Here is a 27,245-nt window from a genome sequence, read left to right as displayed (position 1 = left end):
TACAATTTATAAAACACTTCATGTTAATATTTATAACACTGGCATTAAACTCTAAAAATATTATAATGCTCTGTATCACGTCTTTACATATAAATAAATATTGAAACCCAGTCTTGGATTTGGATATTATTATTTTCAGTAATAATTTACACAGCTATTTCAATAAAATATTAAATAATTCCGATCCTGTCAAAAATTTAAAAAACCGACCCATTTTAATGACGTCATCAGAAGGTCAGCAGCACCAGCTCAGCACATCATACAGCACTGTGGCTGTGTGTGAGCGGAAGGTTGATAATGGCGTCTAGACCAGTGTCTGGCTATTCGGGCCAACTTTCCATGGCTTTTCATTTACTTTTTGGATTAATTCTCTTATCGTCAACAAGTAAGTTATTATATTTGGATTATATTTGTATAAATATATATATTTATGATCAGTTTTAAAGTTGTGATGATATCTAATTTACTGCATAAACTTGACAAACTCGTATTGGACTACAGGCAAGAAAAACAAGCGATGCATAGACCGTACATCGTTGAATGTGTCAGCTCAGTGTGGAACTTAAACTACCACCGTCCCGTAACTTTTCGACGCTAGGTTTAAAATTGTTAGTAGCTTTGTCATGAAAAGCGGTGGAAACGTGTGTAGGTAAATTATGATGTTCACCCTTCCTTAATTATCAATAAATACTTTAGTAAACTTATCGGAATACCTGATGCCGTCGGATTGTGTATTTGATCAGAGTAAATCACAAAAGTTTATGTTTACATTTTTGACATTGTGAAAGTGTGAGGAAGTCTGTTTTTAATCCTTGCTTTTTCTTCCACATATTGTCATGTTAGTGTCAAGGTGGCCCATCTTTCTGTTGTCTAGAACTAATTTTAAAAGTAAACACTTCACCATGCACAAAGTACATATTGTCCATCTCTATGATGTGTTCTAATGTGGCATGGCGCTGTAGTGTAAATACAGTTTTCAGCCCTGAAATTTCAGTTAAAATATATATTAACATTAATTATATATCTCGGTATCTTTATTTCACTTTAGGAAAAAAACATCAAAGACAATTCACTAAAAATGTTATACAGTATACATGGTTACTGACCTTAAAATAAGCAGTGCAGTCTTCGAAATTATAAAGTGTCTAGATGGCCAGTGAAAAATCGCCCTACAGGGCGTATAAATACTGTACAGAATTTTGAAATTTGAAGTTTGAAATAATTATATTTCTAGTGTTTCTGCGACCAAAGTCTTTAATTATTAATGTCTCGTCAGACGTCTCTGTATTTTTAATATGTTGAATCAAGGTACTGTATGAGTAATACAAATGTATGCCCTAGTCTGGCCTAGTACGACGTTCTGCAAACTATGGACTGCGATCCATATTTTAAGGACTATGGAGTACAGTACAGTTGAGAAATTTTAAATAACACACAGTGTCATGATGTCATATGTGTTATAAATGGGATTTTTATTTCTTGACACGCGAGCCAGTGGATCACCACAATTGTTACCGTCCAAAATAAAAATTGCTAATGCAATTTCCAAATACTGTACCTAGAGGTCCGTACAATTTTTCAAAAAATGTTCTTACAGAACCTCTCTTATTATTTGCTTCATTACGCTGTTCATTTGTACAGCTATGTACTACTGTATAGGTGTTTATAATTACAGTATACGGTATTATAAAAAAGTAAGAATTATAAATAGGTCGGGTGCTAGATTTCTTCAGTAATGCATTTATCTTTCAGAATGCAGTCAATGTGTTAGAATATCAATCAATGTCATTGAATAGAGAAATTAATTTCAAGCTTGTATGAAAGCTTTACAGTAAATGAGCCCCTATAGATTTAATGGAATTTTTCTATGTAACTACTGAGTAGAGTAGCCTTCTCATTTCAACAGTACTGAAGTATCAATTAGGTCTGTACAGTATATTCAGGTCTACAGTACTGTACAGTGTTATAGTTAAATTGTATCTAAATTTTAGTAGTGTTTTGTTTTGTTTTTGTTACAAAGTATCACTTGGCATACAGTAACCAATTTGATTGGTTGGTGATTTCACCGAGATCGTTGATGCATCACTCTGTCGTAGCATCGTACAGTATGTACTGTAGGATAATCAGGTTACTTGCGCGTTTGTAATGAATAAAAGTGTTGTAGCAGGTGACCTACTGTAGGCCTACAGATGAGTTACTGGACTGTGTTGTGTACATATGCAGCATATACAATCTGTAGGAAGCAAAACCATTCTTAAACAGTAAACCTGTTACTGTACAGTACATTTACAGTATACTGTACGCATTTATTTTGAATCTGTTCAGTATTATTACAGTGATATAAATTGGTACTGTACCAACCAATTCATTATCTTAAATCCATTGAACTAATTAATGTTACTGCACCCACAGTATTGCTTTTCATTCAAGATCATTTTCCCCCTTTTGAAAATTAATTTAATTTTATTACAATAAACCAAATAGACTTGAGACGATAATAAATGTGATGGAAAACGATTAATTCACGTAGTACTGTATTATGCTAATGTGATCACATGATAACATTCTGTCGTTTGCTTTAGGCTACAGTGCAGACCGCAAGCAATCAAGTGAATTCGATAATTCCAATTTGACCGTTCAGTATCATACTGAATTTGTAGTGAAGTGAAGACCTGTCATTTGATAAACACCTTGCCTGTTTTGATATAATATGTCAGGTTTGACAGTTCATACATTTCATTAGTTTGAGCTGCATAAGTTTAAATAAATTAATTGTATATTTTATACCTGTACTAATGAGTATGGTCTATTTTTAAACTACAATTTCTGTCGTGCACTAGACAGTAGATAGTGAATCTCTCTATGGTCACACTTGTGCCTTTAATCTACAGTAACACTGTACCGTATTTTCTTTTTCTTTATTTTCTCTTCATTTCCTTCCTCCACCCCTCCCTCCCCCCCCCCCAGCTCTTGATATACAGTACTGTATTGTAAGATTATAATAAATGAAAATCTTCAAATTTGCTATGAAGAAATTGTAGCTGGTTTTATTAATTAATATTAGTTAACTCCAAAATGTATTGTAGATGGAGAAGCATTCTATAAACTTAAGTTTAGAGTTTACAATTTTTCTTTTTCTGTTTATTAATATGGATGATATTTCCGAAATAAAAAGAAATTGAATTGAATTGAAATATTTCTAAGTAAATATAAATTATACCTTTCGTTGGAAGCAGAGATTTGAATTTAGTTTAGTACAGTCGTCTGTGTACTATAGTATAGAAATCAAACAGTGTATAGTAATAAGCATAATGCAATGCAGTAGTAAGCTTAAGCTGTTTGACCACTTTAGAAAGTTAAGCATCATCACTTAATTGAACATAATCACATGCACTTAACACATTGAAGGAACAAAGCAAGTGCTAAGACTGTCAAGTTGTTGCAGTGTACGATGGCTTTAAAAAGTAATGTACCTTTGTGAACAGTGTCCTAGAATTAAATAAAATATAAATTAAATTTAAATTTAGAAAATATAGTAACTGTATACCTATGCTACAGGTATTAATTTAATATCTGTATGATGAGCTTGGATGAGATTATAATTAGGGCATATTATAATTCTGTACTTCATTTTTTACATAAAAATACTATATATAAACATTTCAATAAACATTCAATTGACTACTTGAATGAAAATAAATGTGTCTCATCCCAGGTCATTTTTTTTATAACTGAATAAACCACATTTTAAAAAGTATTATCTGTTTTATTACATTTGATGTTGTTCCCCGATTGCACTGGACTTAATTTGGCCAAATTAACCAAGTTGCCAGGTAAATTGATCAAGAAAGAAGGAACACTAGCTATATAAAGAACAATGGTTGATTTGAAAATCACTATAGGGCCACAGCAAGATAGTACAGTCCATAGTTGTACAGTAAAAAAGTGTGACAACACCTAATATAATAGCATTAATACAGTAGCTCAGCGGATTGGATTATTCTTTACAAATCATTCTCTTATTTGTCTATAGTTTGTGTAAAACTAATTTTAAAGCTCATGGTTTGGGTTATTTTTACTCATTTTCACCATTGAGCATTAGCGTTTAAAACATTAAGATTTTAACAGTTTAGAGGCCATGTTGACTAGACTCGTAGGACCCTGCGATTAAAACCAATTGTTCTTTAAATAGGCTTAATTTGGATTACGGTAAGGCATTCGTTCAGGCATTCAAGGTACTGTACACAACTGCACCATGTTCTAGATTTGAATGTAGATCAATCAGTGTATTTGTAATGATCAATTAAAATAGGTTTTTTAAAAGAGGTAAGGTTTTAAAATATGTTCAAAAAACATACTGTAGTTTAGCGTTGTCATCCTTTCATGATATTTCTGTTGCTTCTTACTGTAGTTTTTTTAACTACTGTATTCATTTATGTTTCAACTATGTGGTTGTAAGGAAGGAATGAGCACATCACTGACACTCAGTATGGACACAATTTTATTTTTCAAGGGGGGAGGGAGGGGGGGGGGGTGAATACAGCAGGCCTTTTCTTTTGAGGTGAGCGAGTGCGATCACTCACCTAACTCCTAAACTGCCCTTAAAGAGTGTGATTTGCTGTACAACACACTTGAATTTGGTAAACTTCTACAAACCAAAATACAAACAGCACACTTGTACAGCACCCCTGAATGTATTGAGGAGTACAATTTGTAGCACACCTACAATTTTAAAAAGAAAAGGCCTGTACAGTTACTAATTCACAGCCATCATGATAGTAATCATGTATTATCAACTAGGTGTTAGTGATTTCTCTCTCACTTTCATCAATGCAACTCTTGAGCAAGAATATGTTTCAAGATTGAAAAAAAACCGTTTAATTTGAAGTTGTCATGGTGACAAATGTGCTGTCTTTTATTAAGTTTTCAATATACAGTAGCTCATCCAGTCTTTATTAAATACATTATTAATGGCTATTTACTGTCTAGACAAATTATATACAGTAGTACTTTGTACAGTAATTAACAACATGTTTAAATTACAGCCATTATTTACAATATTTATGAACTTTTGTAAGTAAAAGCCATCCAGGTTGATAATTAAATTTGAAGAAGGTTACTACCAGTGGAATAATCTGTTTTTGTTACATGACATATCCATAATATATTGCTAGTTGTATTACTTACAGTACACAAGAAAATAGAAATTATGGATTATATTATGGTTTAATGATTGAAATGACAATTTACATGCTTTTAGAAACAGGCCCTCAGCTATAAAAAAAATACAGTAATAAATAAGCTCTCATCTTGTGGCCACACTGGCTGATATATACACTTTCTGTACACTAAAAATTTTAATATGTTAGTTCATGGTTACTTTAATATAAAAAACAAGCAAAATTCAATCCAGTGGTACAGTAGATTATTTTATGTGTGGAGGAGTCAAGAGTGAAGTTTATAAATTTGATTAAAGTGCCCTTGAACATTTTGGGTTGTACAGTGGCAGTAGTAGTACAGAAAAGCAAGGCTTTGTGAAACAGCACTGCAGAACAGCAGGTAGACATTCCAATGAAACCAAACAAGCTCTTTGGGTTTTTATTGTCATTGCTTTCCATTGTCCTACTGAGTCAGTGTGTTTAACCAAGCATACACTGTAGTTCTCAGAGTAGGCCCTAAAATACTGTGGGTTCAAGTTTGAATTAGGCTATTATGATCTATGATTTGATTTGAGATCTAAATAATTTTGGTATACATTGGTGCTACATCTTGTTATTTTGATTATGGTGATGACAAATCCCCAATTTATATTGTAGGCCTGATATGTAAAGTAACAGTTCATGTTGAAAATGCACTAGCAAATATAAATGCGTTCACAAGAGATACAGTACTGTAATTCAACATTTGAGTATCCTTGATCAGTCCATACACAAAGGGAAGATTGCTGTCACAATGTTTGTGCTGCTGAATAATGAACTATAATAATAAGTTAAACTAACCTTTACTAATTATTGTACTCTAATAATACTATTTAACATCATGTCAAATTAAATTGAAGGAAATACAGGCTAGTACACTCACTGACATATAGAAAGGCCAACAGTACTGATAGAAATACATTGAGATCAATCATTAGAGAATGCTACATTAGGTTTACAAGTAATTAAATGATGATGGTCGTACAGTAGCAATGCCACCAGTTTGCGTAGATTTCATCATATAATTGTGAATTTTGATTTTACTCGTCGCTCATAGCAATAATGGTGGATGGAAATTCTAATGGATAGACTGCTTACCCGAGCTATGATTATTGGATCTGTAGTACTCTGTGAAGGGTATTGTTGCTAGTTAACGCATTGGAAAGCTCTTCTTTCAAGATGTTAATGGACGCGTAAACACAGAAGGGTGGTGTTCATCAAATATCCTTTAAGTGATGTTGTACTCTTTTATGTACGTCAAACACATGTTATAAAAATAGAACCATACGGCTTTCAATATGCCTATACAAAATGTGTTCAATTATGTTGATAATTATTAAACATTACTTTCTAAAGGTTGTTTTGAATAAAATGTACAATTAAAGCCCTTTTCCTGTCGACCTTATTCATCGCTATCGTCGTTGATCGTTAACAGTTCAACGACGATCGTTTGAAAACGATCAAGTTGAAATGATAACGATATCGAGTACCTTTCCCTGTAAGTAAATCATTAATATTTCAATGTTTACGTAAGAGATCGCCGATTATTGTTAACGATAGCGTCGAATAACGTCGACACGAAAACAGGCTTAACGTCTGCTTAACGTATATAATTATGTAATGCCAGGCTTTCTGTTAATATCAATCATTAAACATTTTATGGTCAACTAGAATAATAATGTGTAGGAAATTAAAAGTATCTTAGTTCAACAACATTCAACAGCCTTGTTTTTTTTACAGTAATAGTACTGTACAATCAGTATTGTTTTGCACAATACTAATAATGATACGGTAATTATGTTTTTCAAGAGCCCAAGAAATTGACCAAGTTAGAATTTCAGGAAACATGACAGATCTTCTTGCATTAATTCCATGATCTCCCTTCAGTATTAATTTATACAGTACCTCAATGGTATCATGTTGGATGTCAGATTTTCAAGTTTGAATTCAACGTTCATGAGATATTGACTATAATGATATATTCTGAGAAATGTGATCAAGCTTGTTGTTGTAGGTGTATGATGTTGAGCCTGGCTTATAGGTTGATCATCACCTGGTGGGCTGACCTTCACACAGCTACTGTAGTGTTATTTTCTATATGCACTATTCACTAATTTGATGTTTTTAAGACATTCAATTTTATTTCTTTGGTTTCTACACATTAGTGTGCCAAGCAAGTTTACTTTGTCTGTGATAAAACATTTCCGTATTAAATAGAAAATGTCACTTTTTACACATCCTGTAAGTTCTGCGCATGCTCACATTTTTCTGACCTGACAGTGCATTGTGTTTCTTGGTACGTCATTAATACAAAAGACCACCACGCTGTGTTTTAATGCTTGTAAGAAACCCCGGAAGCAGATTTTTTTCGTTGTTTTGGTCGTTACTTTTTCATAATTATTGCGTTTATCAGTGGTTCCAGGGCCGTATTTTAAGGTCACATTATAATTTTGCATAGTTTTTCTGTAGGATAGTATTTACCTTTCCTTACATTCATAATTGGACTGCACTTCCATACTACACAGTTCTGTATTTACTGATAATACTTGAGTAATAGTGTGTATGGTAATTTTGTTTCAAATATCTTTAACTTCATTTAAAAATACAATTAAAAGTTATTTTAATTAACACATTATGTGTTTTGTTTATAATTTTGTTCAAAAATAATAAAAAATTAAATAATTAAATCTACCTTGAATGTTATTTTTTTTAATTTCTAGCAAATGTCTTTTCTGACCTAATATGTGCCTGTAATGAACACTGTCCAGAACATGCTCAAAATGAAACATGCAAACCAAAGCCAGGTGGACGATGTTTTGCACATCTTCAAGCCTATGAAGAAGGCAGTGAGCCTAAAATGCCAATTAGGTATGTTTTATAGTATATTATCTTTTCTACAGTATGTATATTTTGTTTTACTGGAAATTTTCTTAATTACTGTAAAGTACAGTAGTAAGTAAATGGTACAATCTGATCCTCGAGCAGAATGAAACCCCTTAATTTCCATTATTAATGGCAAATTTTGGTCATTAAGGCACGTAACGTTAAGCCATACCATCCTTAAGGCCAATTTACACAGACGATTTGGTAATGGTAAGCGGTAATTGTAAGCGGAAAACTGCGTGGCTTGTCCCATTTACACAGCGCGCAGAATTTGCGAGTGGACTGGTGGAAAGTAGGTACTTGTAGGCCTCAAGGGTAATGCATGTTAAAGTCAATGCTGATCTAGATGTGACTGATTTGTCAGTAGGCCTAGCACACACAGGCCTAGGTTTTAGAGGGACTTGTTGCCTAATAACGTCCTAAATGTATATTTTCTTTTCACTATCCTTAAATACAAAAATCAAAAGTCGTAGTTGTTTGTATTTCTGAATAATAAGAAGTTCCAAAACTAGGCTAGGCCTACTACGGCACTCGTATTTATTGTCCTCTTTGACTCGATGGACTCGCGCAAAAAAAAGTTGTTGAGAGATGACATCATTTCAATCATGTCATTGGTTGGCCAGAATCCATAATTACCGCGCTGTATTTTCACAAAAGCGGATCTGTTTCTATCCTGATCGGATTTTCCGCTGAACTGCTCGTTCTCTTCGCGTTCTGTGTAAATGATCATAAGAAATAAAATAGATTCTATTTTTGCATTTTCCGATTACCTTTAACGCTTTACCGTTACAGCTCGTCTGGCCTTTACGCCATATGGCTTGCGTAAGCCATGGCAGCTTTAGATTGCATGGCTTGCGTACACCACATCAGTCTTACACCATATAGCTTGTTTTACACTACAGTACAACGGTCTTGGCTACAACATTTTAGGAAATGTATACTGATTTACCGGATACTTTGAATTTGATGTCTTTATTTCTAACAATGAAAATAATGCTATTCATTTTTTGTAACAACTTCTTTTTGTTTAAGATCTATGGGTTGTCTAGACCCAGGAGAAACAGGCTACATGCAATGCATGTCTGACTCTGGAACAGATCACTCGATTCCTAGGCAAATACATTGCTGCAATGATAGAAGTTATTGTAATGTATATCTGGAGCCTACATTAGCACCATCAACTAAAAGGCCTCCAACACAACGTAAGTACTGTGAAATAAAAATGTTTGAATGTTTTATCGTACTGTAGCTTTTTTCTTCAACCTGTTAGTACAATAATTTTTATGGTAACTTCTACATTGAAAGAAACAAAAACCATCATTGCATTGTTGCAATAAAAAAATGAGTTACTGCAGTAATGAATATTAATTATTGTTTTACTGTGTAGATAGAAAATTATTTATTTATGCTTAAATTAACATAATAATATATTTGAAATAACTTCAATACAATAAGCTCTACTCTACAGTTTTAGTATTAAAGTTAAAAACTGTATTGCACTTAAGTTTATATCAAAATATATGAACATGTGGCTCACAGTAATGACTTTATAATAGCCTCAAAGAAACATATCTCATGAGATTTATTGCTCACATTTATAATATTATCTTTGTTTGTGCATTCTAAGTCTTTTGCATATTAATACAGAAATGCAGATTGAAAAATACAAGGTTGATTGGTTTTTATGTAAATACTGCACTATGTTCCCCAAGAGAGGTATTCACAGCACCAATTAACATTATACATAATTGATTTGCATTTTTTGTCAAGCAAGTTTAGTTGTTAAAATTGTTGGCTTGTTGAAATAAAATTAAAACAATGGCCTAATTGTACAAAATATTGACAAGTTGAATGAGGAGAATTTTTAATGAGATTTACTGTTCTATTCATCAAGGAGGCTGAGTTGAATAGAAGGGTTGGGCTATCCCAAATAAATATATTTATTCTTGCTATTCAATAAATACAAAACAACAATTTGATATCAAATGTTCAACTTGTTATAATACAGAATAAGTCTTTTGTTAAGCATTGAATGTAGTTTTTAAGGCAGAGTTATTGTAAATCCAATTGCTGAATTATCTCTTTAAATAGAATGCCCTACATTATTTTTTTATAAATAATACTCAAATTGACTTTCTTGACCTTCAGTTACGATTTTACAATTATTACATTCATAAAAAAATAATGTTAATAAAGTTAATGTATCTATCAATACACTCTAATGGTGCTTAATACATAAATATAATGAGTAGTGATAATAATAATAACAGAATGATTAAATCATTTTTATTGGGTAATTATCAATATTCACATGAATAGAAGTGTTGAAAAGAAAGGTTCAAATTGATGTTATGAAAATAAAATTGTAATGGTTAGAGATAACATAATATAATAAAATAATGTAAGATTTTAAAACAACCTAGATAATTTCATATACAGTACGTACATTGTGACCTACTTTTTTGGGGGGAAAATAACAAAATGTGTGAAAATGGCATACAATTGGATCAAAGATTCTATAATGGAGAGTAAACATCGGTCCTGTTTCTGCTGCGAAATAATAACCAGTTATTAATTATGTGAATAAATTATCCCAATTTCTTCGCCTGCAGAAACGGAACAAATTTTCAGTAACAGTTTAATAGCAGCATAAAAATAACGCCTAATATGTTTGTTTGAACTTTTAGCTGGAACTAAAAAAACCTTGAGTAAACACTACAATAATGTTTGAATTAACCGCCATAGCCCTTTGCATTTTGGGTAATGCGAACATCGCCGGCTCATTTTGGAGCATAAATTTCACAGAATTTCTATTTTGAAAGAAGCAGTTTATTTGGTGCTATGCAGCAGAAACAGACCCATTTTGAAAATTGTGTGTGATGCATTAGGTCTCGCACCCAAAGTATTTTCCTCAATCTCTTTTGGAAATTGGTTAACCATCATTTAACAACCAAAATCAATTTTTTTAATGAGAAATTGAGAAAATAGTTGATGTGACATGGAATATTACTCTGCTCTATTTGGTAAAAGTTCTCTTATAATAGATTACACTAAATAGCATTATCATGAAAATTCTGTTATTTTTGTACCACTGATCATACCAATTGAATCGGGTAATTTTGTTTTTTCAGCGCCTCCTGTTGTACCAAGTCATATTACCAGTCTGCATAAAATTGTGTTATTTGTTTCAATCATTGTTTGTTTCTTAATATTTGTATTGATCACGGGCTGCATATACCTCAGGTAGGTTTTATTTGTTTAGTATTTGCATTATTGTTAATTTGTTAACTATAAATAAATAGATTCCTAACCAGTTAATTTATTTGTTGTAAAATTATCCTGATGTTATGGTGGATAATTTGTAAATGTATTGACTTTGTAAGTGAATTACTACTGCTAATTATCACTAATCTTTTAGATTTTTTTTTATTCACAAAATATACAACATTATTTTGACATACACATGTGATTCTGCACATGTTTTATTTAATGAATTGTTTAAAACAAGTCCATTTGTCTATTTTGTGCCTTAATTATTTATGATAGATTCACAATTAGTACATTCCTTTTGATGACAGATGTATCAAAACCTATCTATGTATTAATGGTATAGTCCTCATCGTTTTTTTTTTTTTTTCATTCTTCGGAGAATATAGACTTTTTGATTTTTGTGTTTAAGCTGCTCTCATAGACTTTCACACACCAATTTTATTTAGCTGGATGATTCAATAATGATTGTTAATACAGGATTATACCAGTGGTGATGCCAGGAAGACCCACTTCCACCATGGAAGTAGAAATAACATTTTCATATTATAAGTTAGATTATTACTAGATAAATACTGTATGTATTGTTATCCTTGGTAAACTTTTGTTAGGACCTGTTTGACTTTAGAATTACACATGAATAGTAAATAGTCGCGTGCATGATCCCCTTGGATAAAGAGCTATTTAAAAAATTCACCGAAGTTGCTGGATTACACCTTAAACCGCAAGCCACAAGAATCTGAGTGATAAGTAAAAAGATGATTTTTGGATGTAGCCTAGGCTTAGCTAAGACCAAACGTGATTGCTCCACTTTGTTGTTTTGACGGTCTTCTTTTCACCGGTTGCTGAAGTCTGGTAACAAAATGAAAACAACATATAAAACAGACTCGGTACACAGGTTCTATGGCCTCGCTGTCGCACATGAGATCACAGTACAATTTTAACTGGGGTCACTTAAACATGATATATGATCTTGCTGGGTAAATTTCATTCAGTTTACTATACACATGTTTTATTTGTCCAAACGCTTTGTCTAAATTTGTTCCTAAAGGAACTTAACTTACACATGTTATTGGTTTTATGTCTGAACACTACCTTACTGATGCCCTCAAATGTTTTTTAAAATGCATAAAACGTGGGTTTGATATTAAATGTTTTAACTCAATCAGAAGGCTTTGAAACTTTTTATGACAATATTTTGGCCTTAACTATAAGTGCATGCTAAACAGTTATATACAAACTTTTGTATCATTTGATTTTGAAGTAGTAATCCCATTGATGAGTCAGCCAAGATGACAAATTGACAATCCCATAGATTTAAGCAATCTAGTTATCGCCTAGTTGCTCTGATAGAAAATTGCAAAGCATATGTTATGGTTATTGTACATGCTTTAATATTAACATAAACGATGGCATTATTAGGACATTGCTAATGAATGCATTAGTATTATGGACTGTTAAAGCTTGCGTACTAATAACGAGTCTGTTGTACACTGTAGTAGTATGCTGATCATGTTTCACCATTCCATCATGCCCAATAAATGTTTAGTTTGTCTATAGTATTATTTATAGCTTTGTACCTCCAAAAGGTTGCATATTTTATTGCTTATTTCTCCATTGGTGACAATAGTGTTGGGAAAAAGAAATACTACATGCAGTTTTGATACTTTGTAGTAAAAGTATAATTGTCATTTAGAAGAACACTTTACTAAATTGTATGTGGCCTCTGAAACAATTTAAGTTCAAAAAGGGGTTGGTGCCCTTACACTGTACATAAACTTTTCAGGATTCTGACCCCTACACATTAATATGATTCTCTGCTCACTATCTGGCCAGCGAGATTATTCAAACACAATCTAATCATGAACTTTCAGTGCTGTACAGTAGTTTATTATAATTTTCAAAGTGTTTCAGATTATATGGCTAGTGTTAACAACATTTTTAAGCACCCGTAACATGTTTCTGGCACCTGAAAACTAGAACTACTGTAGTCGGCCATTCACAACTGAACAGCACTCAATAACATTTTAAATTTGAAGGACTGGTGTGCAAATTTTCCATGTCAACTCTGCCATCCGAAGTCCCACTATATCTAGATGGACAGCATTTATTACCATGTTATCAGCTGGGGACATTCCCAGAAATTTAAAATATTGACGACATCATTTATCAGGATCACTGAAGCCATCAGCACTGCTACGTCTTCAATCATAATAATTGATAATTATACTAATAAGTAGGCTAAACTGTACTTTACATAGTATGATAAATTACTCTTAATTAATATTTTGTTCAATTTGAAATCATTGTTAAAAGCGTGACGTTCTTATTAGCAGTAATTGCACAATGCTTCTAAACGCCTCACATTATTACCCTGGCCATTTTTTGGATCAAACACGTATGAAAACATACTCCTATAATGCGGCAAGTAATCGGCACAAAGTTGTGTCTTGACCTGACCAGGTACCCATTTATACACCCGTATGTTCCCACACAATTGTCTTGAACAATATATGCATTATTATATAGCTTGTACTAGTGTAACATACTGTGATAGCAGTCTACAAATCTGTAATTAGAATATACAAATATGCAATATGTAGTAATGATTAAAACTGAGCAGCTAAGTTCAATTTTACTACAGTAATTACCTTTTACAAATTAAAAACGATAAAATATCAACCTGCTTGGGGCTTCTAGAAACTCATTCAAATCTATCACTATCTATATAGTTTACACTACATTGTGCATTCCGCAGTCTCAATATTATACAGTCGACTCCTCCTAAGTCGAATTCTCCTCCTAAGTCGAATTCGCGTAAGTCGAAAAATCGCGAAAGTCAAATTTTTATTCCTATTCTTTCCTATACATTACTGTGTAATTTTAGTAGTATTATAGCAATGAACTTTACTCCATGCAATGAATAGAGTATTACCTCAAACATTTAGTGTTGACAAGATCAGAAAGAAAGATCTTGTCTACAGTATCTGCATTCAGTGTGATAACAAAAGGTTGTTAACATTTATAGGACATTTCTGTGTATGGCACTATACATTTATAGATACTATTTCACATGATATGTTAACTGGATAATAGCATTAAATGCAACTGCAATTATCTCCAGAGATTCTGTTCCCAGGGGTGTAGAAACCTTATGATGTTAAATACTATAGGGACCTTCTGAAAAGTTTATATCACTACTTGGATTTCACTGTGGTCTTTAGTTTTAGGGATGAACTTTTGATTTTATCAATGCCAGAGGTTATTGCTTGTATATTAATTTTAATTGTTAAAATATGTCTGTTGTGATGCTTGATTGATTTCTTAATCAATTGATAGATTGTCTGTTCAATTGATAATAATCTATAGGTAGTTGGCTATTATTACCTGCTACTTGTCACTTGTGTATAGTTTGTAGACAATCTGCACCGGCAGACATTAGAAATAAACATAAAGTTTATGATGCTAAATCACTATTAAATGAGTGATAATCAATTAAATTTTCACCATTCTTTGTAAATATACATTAATATAAACATTTGGAGTGTTTTTTTAACCTAATATTTTTTCAAGCATTTTAAAATCTGAAAGTGTTTTTCAGATCTTCGGTATACTTTCTAGTCTCTATCAAGAAGATTGGAAAGTATACATTTTTGTATTGATTTGTTGGACAGTGGTTGGGAAGTTGGGGTGGGAGATGGGGAAGTGGTTATATTCACACGGTGGGTGGTTACGATATCAATGTCAGCAGGTTTGATGTAATTTCAAAACTGATAACTAGAGAGTTTTAAATGATTATAGTCTTTATTACTAGCTGTGTATTTCTGCTATGCTGACTGCATAACATTCAAACATAATGTTTCGGTTACCTTATTATTTGTTTAATTGTTGTTTATTATTTAATGTTCATATTGTTATGATAAACTAGCTTTAATTTTCATTTTATAGTTTTCCAGTTAAACATACAATGCTGCATTGTACAATATTTGCTGGCGACAATGCTTGTCCAAATATCAGATATCATAAATTATGTATGCTCACAATTCTTTTGTAGATATCAACGGAGAGAACAAACACTACGTGAAGATTACGAAGCGGCCAAGCAAAACACTCATCTAATCCCTGCAGGGGAAACGCTTAAAGAATTACTTGATAGATCGCAGTCATCTGGTAGTGGCTCTGGTCTTCCTCTACTTGTAAGTGTTGATGAATTGTAGAAATAGACAAAAAAAACATTAATATTAAAAATAATACAAGTAAAACAAATCGTATGAAATAAAATTTGAAAACACAACACCAACCTTGATTAATAGTAAACATTATCTATAATTCATTTAAATCATAATTCTTTTCATCTTTTTATCATTATTTTCTTCATAATAATAATCATATGTAATTCTCATATAAAAAGAGACTAATATTAATAATGTAACCTCATCTTGTACGGAAAATGTTTGTACCTCATCTTGGTAACAAAATCTTTGAATAATATATAGAAAAATGTCAACTACATGTTGGTTATCCTATGCTTTAATATCATCAGTTCTTATATCTACCACATAATAAGAGAATCCCACATCTTTCTAATAATCATTGATTTTAAATTTGGTTCAGGTTCAACGCACGATAGCTAAGCAAGTTCAATTAGTAAAATCCATTGGTAAAGGACGGTTTGGGGAGGTTTGGTTGGGTAGATGGCACGGTGAACCAATTGCAGTTAAGATTTACCACACAGCAGAGGAGGCCAATTGGTACAGAGAAACAGAAATATATCAAACTGTCATTATGCGTCATGAAAATATTCTTGGTAAGGAAAAATATAACAATCATAAAAGTAAATCTAGTGTATTTCATTTGGAATTTTCCATTGTATACATTTTAACATTGTTATTGTAAAACGTTTTATTGGGATCAAACTTATACTTTTATACCCCAATAGAGATTCCACCATAATATAATTTTGAGAGAAGGGGTATGTAGCACACCTGAGTGTATCCTTGCCAATTGATTGGTTAATTACGCATTACATGCCTTTCATTTGTGCATAATAAAATGAACCGTACTAAGTATGAATGAACAGCACTATTGCACCTTTAAAAAAATGTTAAGGTTGTCGCCTGCATTCGAAAATTAACCTGTAGTATGCACCATCTATATTTTCTAACCAGCGTCCAGATTGAGCGCTGCCTTTTTTATTGGCCTAGCTTCCCAGCCTAGCTTCCCGACCTGGCATTAGATGATGATTCAAGATGGATTAATTAAACAAAAGTTTATTTTAAAACAGTAGGTTGTATTATATAACAAACTAGATCTGAACTCGTCACTTGAGGACGAGTTTGGTTATCCGCCCGCAACAAAACGTATCTTGCGCATTCAAGTACTTTTCAGTTATGTCTTTTCCAAAAAGTAGCCTATTCAAAATTAAAACTGCCCTTTCAGTGTAATAACCAAATAAATCCTTTTATTTAATTGTTTTCCCATGATGGCATTCGATCCCGGTACCTCTGATACCAAAGTCGGTGCATTACACATCGAGCCATATGAGCACCTGCCGAAGACAACCCGAAGAAAGATTACTCGTTCATTCGGTATGTCGTGAACCCCTCGATGCAAGTTGATTATTACATATCAAACTAAATCATAATTTTCACTATGATGATATCTTCACAATTTTAAACAGTGACATATTATGAAAGTGCATACTTTCAAGTTTTATATATTTTAACATGTGAAGGAAAAAGATAAATGTTATGTTTATTGTTTGGATCTTTGAAAATGTTATTGTTTGTTTGATGATAAAAATTTCGAAAATTATATTTAATATGCAAATAATGTAGCCATCAAACACGTTTTAACATTCAACACTATAATAAATTACATCTACGATTCATACACTGTAATAAAATAAAATAAAAAATGGGGGTAACCTTGCATTCTGATGAACTGTATCACTTTTAAAAGTAGACATATTTTGCAACCTTTTCACAATTTGTTGACGTTTTCGTGCGCAACCAGTCATGTTTAACGTGCTTGTAGAACGCCATTTCAAGTTGAAAAGTGAATAAAATAACGTAAAATTGTTAACCCAAGTTTGAAAAACACGATATATGCAAAATAAAAGCTCATACGAGTTCCCTGCGCCGTGTGCGCGTAAAAATGTGCGCACCAGTGGCAATTTTTTTAACGCTTAAAATGACCTGAATCGTGCTCTAATTTAATCAGAAATTGATTTCAAGCATTTTAAAATTTTAAACTCCATTTACGCGCGCACTTTCTAATGTTACAAATTTCGATTGCGATAAAAAAGTTAACAATTCATGTAAAGCAAACGTGGCTGAAAATGAGGTTTAAAATTATTTATTTGTTTCGAAGTTATAACCAATTTAAGATTTTCAGAAAATTGCGCGTAACTTTACGCTGCGCGGCTCTGACATCGTCAAAAAGCTTGGCTGCACAACTTCAGTAAAATGTCTAAATGCTGAACAAGTTACAACATATTGTGTTCACACGTTGAAGAGAAACATCGTGCACAAAATAAGGCGAATAAAAAATTTCAAAGGCATTTAAAATTTGTTAAGCATCTAAAAAGTTAGCTATTGATGTGAAGAAAACGTGACTGAAAATGTCGTTAAAAAATATTTATCTGTTTCGAAGTTATGACCGATTTAAGATTTTCAGAAAATCGCGCGTGACTTACGCTACGCGGATCTGCCATCGTCAAAAAGCTTGACTGCACATCTTCAGTTAAATGTCTATATGTTGACCAAGTAACAACATGTTATGTTAACACGTTGCAGAGAAAGGCTGAACACAAAATCTGAGAAAAAAAGAGCATATTTAAAAAACTCTTACAATAACAAAGGTTATCCGCTTGAGGCGGATAACCAATAATGAATTTTAAGTTCTTGAAAGATTGACTGTTATATTTAAATGGAGTAAATCTGTATTTTAGATAATTTAAATCTGCCATATAATATAAAATGTATTACTTGATAATAACTATAGCGAGGCATTTAATGAATAGCTGGCCTTGTCTTTTGAAAATCATGCTACAAATTGCACTCCTCAATACACTCAATACATTAAGGGGTGCTGTAGGTGTGCTGTTTGTATTTTGGTGTGTAGAAGTTTACCAAATTAAGGCGCGTTGTAAATCGCACTCCTCAAGGGCAGTTTAGGAGCGTGTTAGGTGAGTGATCGCACTCACTCGACTTAAAAAAGGCCTGGAATAGGCAAACTGTCTTAAAATGTGACATGTTTCGAGAAACTATTCTCATCATCAGAAGAACAGAAAACAACTAGTAGAGTACTTATATACCAATAGGACAGGTTGTATGTAAATAAGGGAGTAATTAGCATGATAAAACAACAAGGAACATAGGCAACAAACAATCATATGTCACATTTTAAGGCAGTTTGCCTATTCATTACATGCCTCGCTATAAATATTTTAACTCGTAAGTTCGCTGGAATCATTCATTACTTGATAATGTGGTTATTTCGTCTAGATCATAAATCTTTGTTTGAATGTTATAATAACTACAGTTTGTTTTATTTATTTTAAATACTGTTTAGATAAACTAAACATACTGAGATGTGCAGCTTCATTGTTAATAAGGATTTACTGATTAAAATGTGTAATGTTCAATGTGAAGTAAGATTGATTTATTAATCTTTTTTTTTTTGACAGCTTTTATTGCCGCAGATATAAAAGGGACTGGATCCTGGGCACAATTTTTATTAATCACAGACTACCATCAAAATGGTTCCTTGCTCAACTACCTTCAAATGCACGTTCTAGATACACGTGCTATGCTAAAATTGGCACATTCAGCTGCATGTGGCTTATCTCATCTTCACACAGAGATTTTTGGTACAAAAGGAAAACCTGCCATAGCCCATCGAGATATCAAGAGTTCAAATATTTTAGTAAAGCAAAATGGAACATGTGCTATTGGGGATATGGGGTTGGCTGCTAGGTATTTATGGTAAGTATGTATGTTTCTCATTAAGTCACTCATACACAGTGTCACCTTTGTGTTGATGTGAATAGGCTACATACAGACATGTGGCATCTTTATATACATGTGATGGGGTAACAATAAATAGGCTAACCGTACAGACATCTTAACATACCTGTACATGTGACAGGTAACTGTGTGGTAACTTTGTATATGAATAGGCTAACCATACTGACATGTGCATCTTTATGTGATTGGGTAACAATGTGGTAAATCTGTAAAAGAATAGGCTAACCATACAGACATCTGTAGCGTCTTTATATGCATGTGATTGGGTAACAATGTGGTAAATCTGTAAAAGAATAGGCTAACCATACAGACATCTGTCGCGTCTTTATATGCATGTGATGGGTAACAATAAATAGGCTAACCATACAGACATCTGAAATAATAAACAAATAATACATAAATTTTAATACAAATATTTTATTAGGCCATGATTCGTAACAATTTCTTTGATTTTTCAATGTTTTTCTTTATCTAATTCCATTTTAATATAAGATGTTCTTTTTATGTGATAACTTTTTTATATGTGCAATATTTTCTAAAATTTTACACAATTTAGCCTTTGGCTACAATGTAAATTTTCGTTTTATTGAATAAAAACCTTGAATTGAAACAGACTATTTTTAAATATATTTTGTTTATTATTTTTATCAATTTCAGTGAAACAAATACAATAGAGATTTCACCAAATACACGGAGTGGTACAAGAAGGTACCAAGGCCCAGAGGTTCTTGATGGCTCACTCATCAAAGACTCTTTTGATGCCTATAAAATGGTTGACATGTATTCATTTGGTCTAGTATTATGGGAAATATCCAGGAGATGTATATTACAAGGTCTGTTGACAAGTATTTTGTTTGTGTGTGTTAAAACCTCTCATTCTAATAAAACGTGAATACTATTTGAATAGAACTTAGAGAAATTGGTAATGGCAAATTTGTCAATAAAAGCAATTTACTAACTGTATCCTATTGTTTGAAAATTATATGCATTTTAAACATTACACAACTGTATAATTTAATAAATAATAATAGGCAATGTGCCATGGTACGTATCTGTTGTATGTGATTGATGTTAACAGGATAGGAAAATGCTGTTTTACTGTTAATAGCTAAGATGAGTATTAATCATGATTAGCCCAAAGGCATACAGGTGACATAGTTTACATAATAGCTGCTTCATCCTACTTTCTTTCTGTGACATGCTTTCCTTTATTCTCATTGTATTGTGAAGGAAATAGGTATTGTTATTCAAAGGTTGTTAAACCTAATAAATGTCTTTTACCACACAAATGTAGTGATATTCATTAGTAAATGACACAATTTAATATAGTTTATCTGTTTGAACTTTATGTATTTAATTAATTGATTTTTAGCTTATTCTTATATTTAATAATGTTTTATTAGCAGTAATTTATTATGTACAGTATTATGTGACTGAATAAGTGGCGATATTTTCCTGTATTCCCCCTTTTTTTAAATTTATTATCGAAATAGTGGCAACATTTAGTGTTTTTTTAAAACAATGTTGTATTAATTGCAGGGTTTTCTGTGTGGTGTTGCAGTACAGTTAATTACCTACTCTACATATTAAACATTATTCTGTACAGTAGCTTAACACACCATGGGGTAACTCCTTCCTAATCACCTACATACCCCTCAATCTAATAATAAACGAATAGTAATAAACATTTTTTTAGTGTTTATATTTTGTACAGCTGTGACAACTTTTTGTTTATTTTTTCTTAGGAATAGTAGAGCAAGCTCAACTTCCTTTCTATGATAGTGTTGGAGCTGACCCCAGTTTAGATGAGATGCGAAAAGTTGTCTGTATGGAGAAAAGACGGCCAGTTATTCCCAACAGATGGAGCTCTGACGATGTTAGTATTAGTTATTTAAACATTTACAATGGTTTCTTCATCTTTTTTTAGGAATTATTTTTATTGAATATTGTTGAAGCCATATAGTTATCATTAACCAGTGACAATACTTAATTATTCAAAGATTATTTCATCCCTTTCTGAAAATCTCATCAATTGGATAATAAATAATTTACAAAAAAATATTAAAAAAGCATTAAATAAAAGAGCAAAAAAACACACATATAAATAATAAAGCAAAAAAATAAAATAAATAAATAACAGAAAGCCACATCAAGTAGAAGAACAAAAAATATAATAAAAAGCAAAAAAATAATAAATAAAAAATCAAATAAATAAACGAAAGCCACATCACACGTAATAGAACAAAAGAAAAACATGATAAAAAGCAAAAAAACAACATATAAATAAAAAAGCAAAAAAAATCAAATAAATAAATAACAGAAAGCCACATCACAATTAAGTAAAAGAACAAACAAAAAACACATAATAAAAGCAAAAAACAATACATAAATTAAAGAGCAAAAAATCAAATAAATAAAAGAAAGCCACATCAAAAGTATAAAATCAAAAGAAAAACATAATAAAAAGAAAACAACATATAAATAAAAGGTTAAAAAATCAAATAAAAAATAAATAGCAGAAAGCCACATCAAAAGATTGTCTTGATTAATGTATAAGTAATGTGTAAGCAAGAAAGAAAGAAGTCACTATTTATTTTTTTATTTATTTTTTATTTTATTTAATTGAAACCAACAGCTATATTTAGTTATGGATGATTATGATAATAAAAATGTTGACATTTTTAATTAACAACAATTCTGTAGCAATGCTTTTGTGTTGTACACATACACAAATTCTAAACTAATCATAATGAAAAGCTGTTTGCCATTATTAAGCCGATCATTAATTGCCTTTTTGTACATTTAAATGAAGGTCTAATATATTAGTTAAACCTGGTTAACTAAACAGCTTGTAGTAGACATCCATACAATAAAGCAGTTAACCATGTCTGCTATACTATTAATAGAAAATAATATCAATACTGATATTTTGTTAGTTTTCTTCATTAAATTAGTTAACATTACTAATTTACGCACATTGCCTAATGTGATATGATAGATAATATTGTTTATAATGAATATTATGTTCCAGAGGCCTAAGGCCTCAACTTGAAAAAATAAGGTATTGGGAGTCTTTATAAATCATGGCCAAACCATTAGGTGCTGTATTAAAAAATTCATCCAATTGTTATAGAATTATGCATATTCAGGAGCATATTTAGGCGGGGGCTAAACATGCTTTAACACCATCTCTCTCCCCCCCCCCCCCCCCCCACTAAAATTTAACAGCCATATCTTTTGTAAAATAAAATAATGACTATTTTATTTTTCTGCAACCTGACTGATTGTTTTTATCATTTATGAAATATTTAGATCCCCCCTCCCCGCAAACTATAATGCTGGATCCGTCCCTGATATTATAGAATTATGCGCAATATCTATTTGTTATTTTCTTATTTTTAAGCCAATGAATGATTATTGTTATTTATGTTTTCTCCAAACAGTGTTTACGTACAATGTCAAGATTGATGGGTGAATGTTGGAACCACAATCCATCAGCCCGTCTTACAGCTCTACGTGTACGCAAAACGCTCTCCAAGATGCAAGACAACTATAATCAACTTAAAATGTGAGCTGCTATTGTAAATTTGGTTTTTTTTTTTTCACTTTCAAAAGTGACCAGAAGAGGAATAAAGCTGGGACAGTATTAAACTTATAAAACAGGGATTGATTATTAAGATGACAAATAATTACCTCATCAGTTCTGTGATATTCAAATGCTGTTTTTTAAGAAGTGATTCAAAATGTTAATTTGACCCAGTCCCAGTGCGAATATTGCTGGTTTTCGACTCAAGGAATGTTGTACTTGCAGAAAAAAACGACTATTTGATGATGTTCGGAACTTGACTACACATAGTAACAAGGCAAACATTGTATGAAAGACAGGAAGCAGAAAAAGAACTCTCTCATCTTTAGTGTGTGTATTTTTACAGACAATCCGTAAAATAAACAAATTATTATTATTATATAATATGAATTTAAACAAAATTAAAACATTGTAAATTATCTAAAGTTGATTCGACATTTTTAGTTTTAGAATAGAAATTAATTTCTTGAGCTTACCCTGATAAAGCAGATATTAGCTGTGTTTACACACAGTAGATTTAACAACGTTCTATGCATGCTTAAGCTGATCCGAATCATATCCTAGTTATATCTGTGGTAAGGGTTTGTTTCATCGGTTAACTACTGTGTAATACTGTACATACAATGTACAGTAACTTTTACTTTTTTTTAATGTAACAGTAGTGGTTATTTTTTCGCAGCAGCTATAAACTATCGACTTGAAAATATCCTGGTGTAGGGTCAAGCCAAGCATTTCTAATAGATTTTTTTAAATCAAATTGCTTTAAATAGAAATTATTTGTTTATGTAAGTAGTGATTTGTATTTATTGTCTTCCATAAGTTTTACTTCCTAGCTAGCATTATGTGCAAGATCGGGATACAGTTAGTTTAAAGTTGTGAACGGGGATGGTCAATTTAAACCGTCACATATTCTAACTCCTTAACGTAAAATGAAATAGTATTTAGCTCCAAATATTTAGAATATTATATATCAATTTTTTGTATGTAAATAAACATTATAATTGTATTAATCTACTTAAGTTGTAAATACAATGAAGCAACGTTATCCGTTTCAGTATGTTTTTAAACATTGTACATAAATATGTATTTTTTAACTGTTCTAGCTGCCTGTACAGTACATACTAAAGGTATTATTCTTTTTTTGACATTGTTTCTCCTACTGCTATTCTTTTTTTTCTAGAATTATGTTGGGTATTGTTTAGTTGCATTTTCTAATCAACTGTTACAACCTTTTTGTTATATCTGTTAAGGTTATCAATCTAGTAGTAGTATTTTGTTGATTTTACTATTAAAATGTGTGCTTAAAATGTCATATCAATTAGTACACTATTGTGACATTTAAAATATTCTACTTTAATGTTAATTTTTTTTTTTTTAAAGAATAGTTCTTCCATTTGTAGTAAGTGGTGTAGAAAACATGGAAAACGTGATTTGTGGGAGTATTATGCAGTATGCATTTGAAACAAAACTTAAAATATCAAATATATATATTTCTATCTTCCAATAACTGCATGAAGGTAAAAGTGGAAAACTGTACTATTGTGTGCATCAAAGCTGATTATTAACCACATATTAATTATGTTTTTTTTAAACAAGCTAATACAGAATGATGTAAAGACATTTTCCTTCCTACGTCCTACCTAAAAAATATATAAAATAGTGGTATTTAATGTCTTGTTATCTGTTTGCCATGATGCGTACAATCTACTTAGATATGCCTGAATGCTTTTTACCAAAGTGCTTGTTATGCAGAATAACATTAAAAAAGTGATTTTTTTTTTTTACATGTGTAATCCTTAATACGGAAAGATTAAAAGTATCCATGTAGACAAATCAAGACTGAATGCAAAGGCAAGTATTGCCTAAAAAGGACTTTTACAAGCCAAAGACCCTTATTTCTTAACATTTCTTCCAATCAGTTTTATGAGTTTACAACTAAACAGTATAAATTTGAATCGTAAATTGTCAAAGGAAAAGAGCTGGTCAAAACTATTTTTAAAAACACTGTACATAGTAACTTGTTAATATATTCATTGTTGTAGTAAATATAGAGGAACAGTATTATTGTATTCAAGTAAATTGGGATTGTTCAGAGATTGATGTGTTAATGGCAGGTTGGTGTTTCATGGGAAAATAAGTTATCATCCAATCATAGTTCCTATATACAGTATACAGATTGGATCCGGTATACTAAATAGCTATGGTATATTTCGTGCCACTATTCTACCCTTCGGCCCATAGACAGGGTAAAAACACTGAATTTGATATACAAGCAGGTTTTTTTTAAATATTATATAAAAGATTGAGATACAGTAAATAAGTAAAGAACTTAAGAACTTGAATGTTGTAGATACATTATTATATAGATTTTGGTTCATTGGCTTCCTATAATGAACCAGTATATTAACAGAACAAACAATGAAACCAAATATACTATAAACAAACTATGTTTTTAAGAGTAGTATGTGTATGCAAGACAAGGGGTTTTTTTCCGCAGTAATTCAAATCATTGATTAAGTAAATATTAATTTGAATAAGAACATTTTTGTTTATAGGTAAAGATGTTATAGGATTAATAATCCTAATTTTCTAATAGAGCTTATGTACATTGTATCCAATTCCTATGTTTTGCCTGCTAATTCCTATTTTATCTTACTTTGTACAAACCTTGATACATATGTACACCGTTAATATACCTGAAATATGTCATTTTATAGTTTATTTAATTATTAAGTTAATAATGATGGCTTAAGTTTGGTTTATGAACTCAACATATCTTGTTTTAATTGTTTATGTTAGCAAAACCTTTGTAAGGACTAAACAAATGCGTTTTCTGTCACATTTTATAATAGAGAGTAGAAAAGGTTTATAATGATTAATATGATGAAAACACATTTTTAGTAATACTATGTATGGACAAAAATTAAATTAAAAAATAAAATTATTAAAAACATTGAAATAGACAATACAGTAGAACCGCTCCTATTCAGAAGCCCGTTCATGAGACACTTGAGTGAAACTAATAAGGAAATAATAATAAAACACTAAAGCCAAAACTAATTAATTTTATATCTACATTATAAATTTATGACTGATTTACTGTATATATTTTATTAATTATTAATATTTATTGTTAGCTTAAAGAATGAGAAAATGGTTCTCCATGACAACTGGAATTTGAGTGTGTTATTACCAAATTTTAACTTTTCCATATGTAATGAAATGTGTTCTTTTTGTAGCACATTCGAGATTTAGATTTAACAAAAAATACAAGAAAAGTTGTTTTTGTTGTTAGCTTCTGATAATTTAATGTTATATTAAAGCAGTGACATTTTCTATGTCGTGCCAAGCTTACCTGGTTAAACCAACAATAGCCTTATTTTCCATCATGTCTCGAAGAGAAATGATGATGTTGGTTTGTGGGGATGCTCCCACTTCATGGAGTTGTTTGTGGACTGTTCTATACCACTTATGGAGAGGAGGAGTGTTCAATGAATTGTCATCATTTTTAGTATATCTCGCTCTTCGAGGAGATTCCGGCTTGGTTTATCCAAGTAAGCTTGGCACGCATAGACTACCAACATCATTTCTGGTGTTTCTAATTCTTCTTCGGTTTACTAAGTGTCGTACAACTATTAAATAAGTTTGATTTTATTTCTTATAAACATTTCTTTCCGATTCTGACAATTATTCTTTATTTCTCCTTATTTGGATTCAATTTCACTGCCGTTCAGTGTTTCCAAGCAGGATACGTTTACTTGACTTTTTAAATTTAAATTGATCTTTTATTATAAATGTATCACTGATGTGTTTCAAAATAACTACAGAAACTGCCTAATAATGTACAATGCAAAAATCTTGTATATGTACAGTAAATGCTTTTGTTAAAGCATCAAATACTGTATACAAGGACAAAACTAATGTGTTACACTGTTTTTAAGTGTACATGGAAGGAAGCAACCACTCACACACACTATAGTTTAACTCTAGTGCAGTTTGGTAGTTTTAAGGGGATACTATGACCAATCCTCTTGATAGGGAATCTACTGTAATGGAGAAATGGTATGTTGAGTTGAACTATCATTTATCATATATAATGGAGTTAATTTGTTACATCTACTTACCTGTAATGATTATAATAATCATGTTACAAATAAATCTATGATGTTTGATACTATGTGTACATGTTTATAGAAAAGTTGGTGGTATGCTTTGCTTTGTAGTATTATATTCGTAATAATATAAGTCGACTTGATATCTTTAATAAAAAATATTAAGATA

At 31.4% G+C, this 27,245-nt stretch overlaps 1 protein-coding gene across 1 annotated transcript; it reads left to right on the top strand.

The window, feature by feature from the left end:
• Positions 1-276: 276 nt before the first annotated feature.
• LOC140051000 (bone morphogenetic protein receptor type-1B-like) lies at positions 277-27,245 on the top strand. Its single transcript, XM_072096058.1, has 10 exons — positions 277-385; positions 7,919-8,066; positions 9,114-9,283; positions 11,213-11,324; positions 15,403-15,544; positions 15,963-16,155; positions 19,039-19,336; positions 20,036-20,211; positions 21,124-21,254; positions 22,822-27,245. The coding sequence occupies exons 1-10, from the start codon at positions 298-300 to the stop codon at positions 22,948-22,950; spliced, it is 1,587 nt and encodes a 528-aa protein (XP_071952159.1). The 5' UTR covers positions 277-297; the 3' UTR covers positions 22,951-27,245.

The sequence above is a fragment of the Antedon mediterranea genome, chromosome 6 (assembly GCF_964355755.1).
Source record: "Antedon mediterranea chromosome 6, ecAntMedi1.1, whole genome shotgun sequence".
NCBI classification, from domain to species: domain Eukaryota; kingdom Metazoa; phylum Echinodermata; class Crinoidea; order Comatulida; family Antedonidae; genus Antedon; species Antedon mediterranea.
The sequence above is the reverse complement of the archived record's forward strand: the minus strand, read 5'-3'. Positions and strand labels throughout refer to the sequence as shown.

What these genes read in the sequence shown, in the direction of transcription:
- LOC140051000 (XM_072096058.1), top strand. Translation starts at nt 298, where the DNA reads ATGGCGTCTAGACCAGTGTCTGGCTATTCGGGCCAACTTTCCATGGCT. An exon ending in GCGTCATGAAAATATTCTTG is followed by an intron (nt 16,156 to 19,038) that starts GTAAGGAAAAAT and finishes TTTTTTTGACAG; the next exon opens with CTTTTATTGCCGCAGATATA. An exon ending in TTGGCTGCTAGGTATTTATG is followed by an intron (nt 19,337 to 20,035) that starts GTAAGTATGTAT and finishes TATCAATTTCAG; the next exon opens with TGAAACAAATACAATAGAGA.